Source organism: Galeopterus variegatus, unplaced genomic scaffold, assembly GCF_000696425.1.
Source record: "Galeopterus variegatus unplaced genomic scaffold, G_variegatus-3.0.2 Scaffold12094, whole genome shotgun sequence".
NCBI classification, from domain to species: Eukaryota; Metazoa; Chordata; class Mammalia; order Dermoptera; family Cynocephalidae; genus Galeopterus; species Galeopterus variegatus.
In genome coordinates this window covers 39,974-41,825 of record NW_007738205.1, presented here as the reverse complement: position 1 = coordinate 41,825, position 1,852 = coordinate 39,974, and the positions used below count along the sequence as shown (strand labels likewise).

At 40.5% G+C, this 1,852-nt stretch overlaps 1 protein-coding gene across 1 annotated transcript in view; it reads left to right on the top strand.

The window, feature by feature from the left end:
* Nucleotides 1-738: 738 nt before the first annotated feature.
* Nucleotides 739-1,852, top strand: part of LOC103610937 (murinoglobulin-2-like) — a gene marked incomplete at both ends in the record, with an annotated part of 30,000 nt that continues 28,886 nt past the window's right edge. The window contains 1 exon segment of the mRNA XM_008594992.1: nucleotides 739-888. Within this exon segment, the coding sequence (XP_008593214.1) occupies nucleotides 739-888 (150 nt within the window).

The window sequence follows — 1,852 nt, the reverse complement described above, 5'->3', positions numbered from 1 at the left end:
CTAATCCAAAGTCATACAATTTAATAGCAAGGTCTTCCAACTCTGGTTTCAGCACACTGTTTTTTTTCCTCCTGCCCCCTTTATTATTATTTTTGTATGTGTGTGATATGAACACTTAACATACGATCTGTCCTCTTAGCAAATTTTTAAGTATAAAATACAGTATTATTAACTGTAGGCACTATGCTGTACAGTAGATCTCTAGGATTTATTCATTTTGGATAATCAAAACTTTGTACCCTTTGATTAATATCTCCCAGTTTCTCCCTCCCCCGACCCCGGGCAGCCACCATACTACCCTCTACTTCTTTCAGCAAGCTTTTAATCACACTGTGCTACGAATTTTAAATACAACCCCATCCAGACCCATCCACTTCACTTCTCTGAAATGAAATGGGAAGTGTAAGAAAAGAAAGAGTGATCTCCAATTAGAATGACTGACATTTCACCAATAGCAGTAGAACAAATGTATCATTTGTCCCTAAAAAGAAGTAATTAACAAGAATATTCATCACTTTCAAATGCTTATTTGTTGCTACATAATATTACTGGTCCACATGCTAACTGTTCAATAAACCTTGGTGAAGGAAAGAAAAGCAAAGGGCTTCAGGACTAACTCTCTGGCAATCATCATTTAGCAAAACAGACTTATGTGTTGAACATGCAGATGACTCAAAAATGTGAGAGGACTGTGATATCAACTAGTTTACTAACCTGATGATTTACCCTTTCTCACAGGTGGATTTGAGTTTCGGCCCAGCACAAAGTCTTCCAGTCTCCCACGCCCACCAGCAAGTCGCTGCTTCTCTGCAGTCCCTTCACTCCCTCCGTGCAGTGGACCAGTGTGTGCTGCTCATGAGGTCTGAGGCCGAGCTCTCCCCATCCTCAGTGAGTCCCCAACAGCCTTGGGTGTCAGAAACCGACACATGAGGGTCTCAGAGCACAGACAAAACCCTGTTCAGAAAAGGAAGTAATAATTTAAAATACTTTTTACATTTATTTGGGGATTGTTAATTATCAAAGTTCTTTAACATACATTATCATATTCAATGCTTGTGCCATCCCTGAGAGATATCTTCATTACAACAAGATCTAAAAGTACAGTTCAGAAAAATTTAGCCATTTAGTCAAGATAAAACAGAAACTAATACAGCCAGTAAGTTACAGAGCTTGGATCTGATTTTGGATATTCTGTCTACATACCTGTAATCTATTATACCACTGCTATCTTCATAATGAGTCAAATGCATATCATAATTACTTTGCCCTTAACATACTCAATATAGAGCCTGAAAAGTAGTGTTGGTCATTGGGCACAAAGTAAACTTTTTGTAAAAATGGAATCTTACAAATTTCAAGGGTCCTTAAAATAGAATAAAATAAAATAATAAAAAAATAAAAATAAAGAGAGGGGATTCTCAAACTCTTCAAAACTCTCAAAAGCACAATTGAAATTATAAACTATTTGTGGGAGCAAGATGGTGACGGGTATGGAGCGGGCGTGCCAGAGGACAGATCGAGCCTGAGAAGTGTGCGCTGTGCTGCCAGAGTACTATTTGCATTTCCAAGAGCAACAAAAAACAAATAAATCACTGATCAACTAATCTGCAACAAAAAAAAAGCAACTACAGTCTCGAGGTTTTAGGGCCGATGCAAAAGAAGATTCCTGAGAGTACCCCAAACGCGCCGGGAGACCAAGCAGCCCAAGGCAACAAAGGCCAGGAAAGACAGCAGCGGCGACGCAGAGACAGAGAGGAAGGTGTGGGACCGGCACAGCTCTGGGAGCTTTGTGAGTGACCCCCAGCCCAGCCGCTTACCACACCAGGATAGGCGCCTTCTTCAGCGCTGCCTC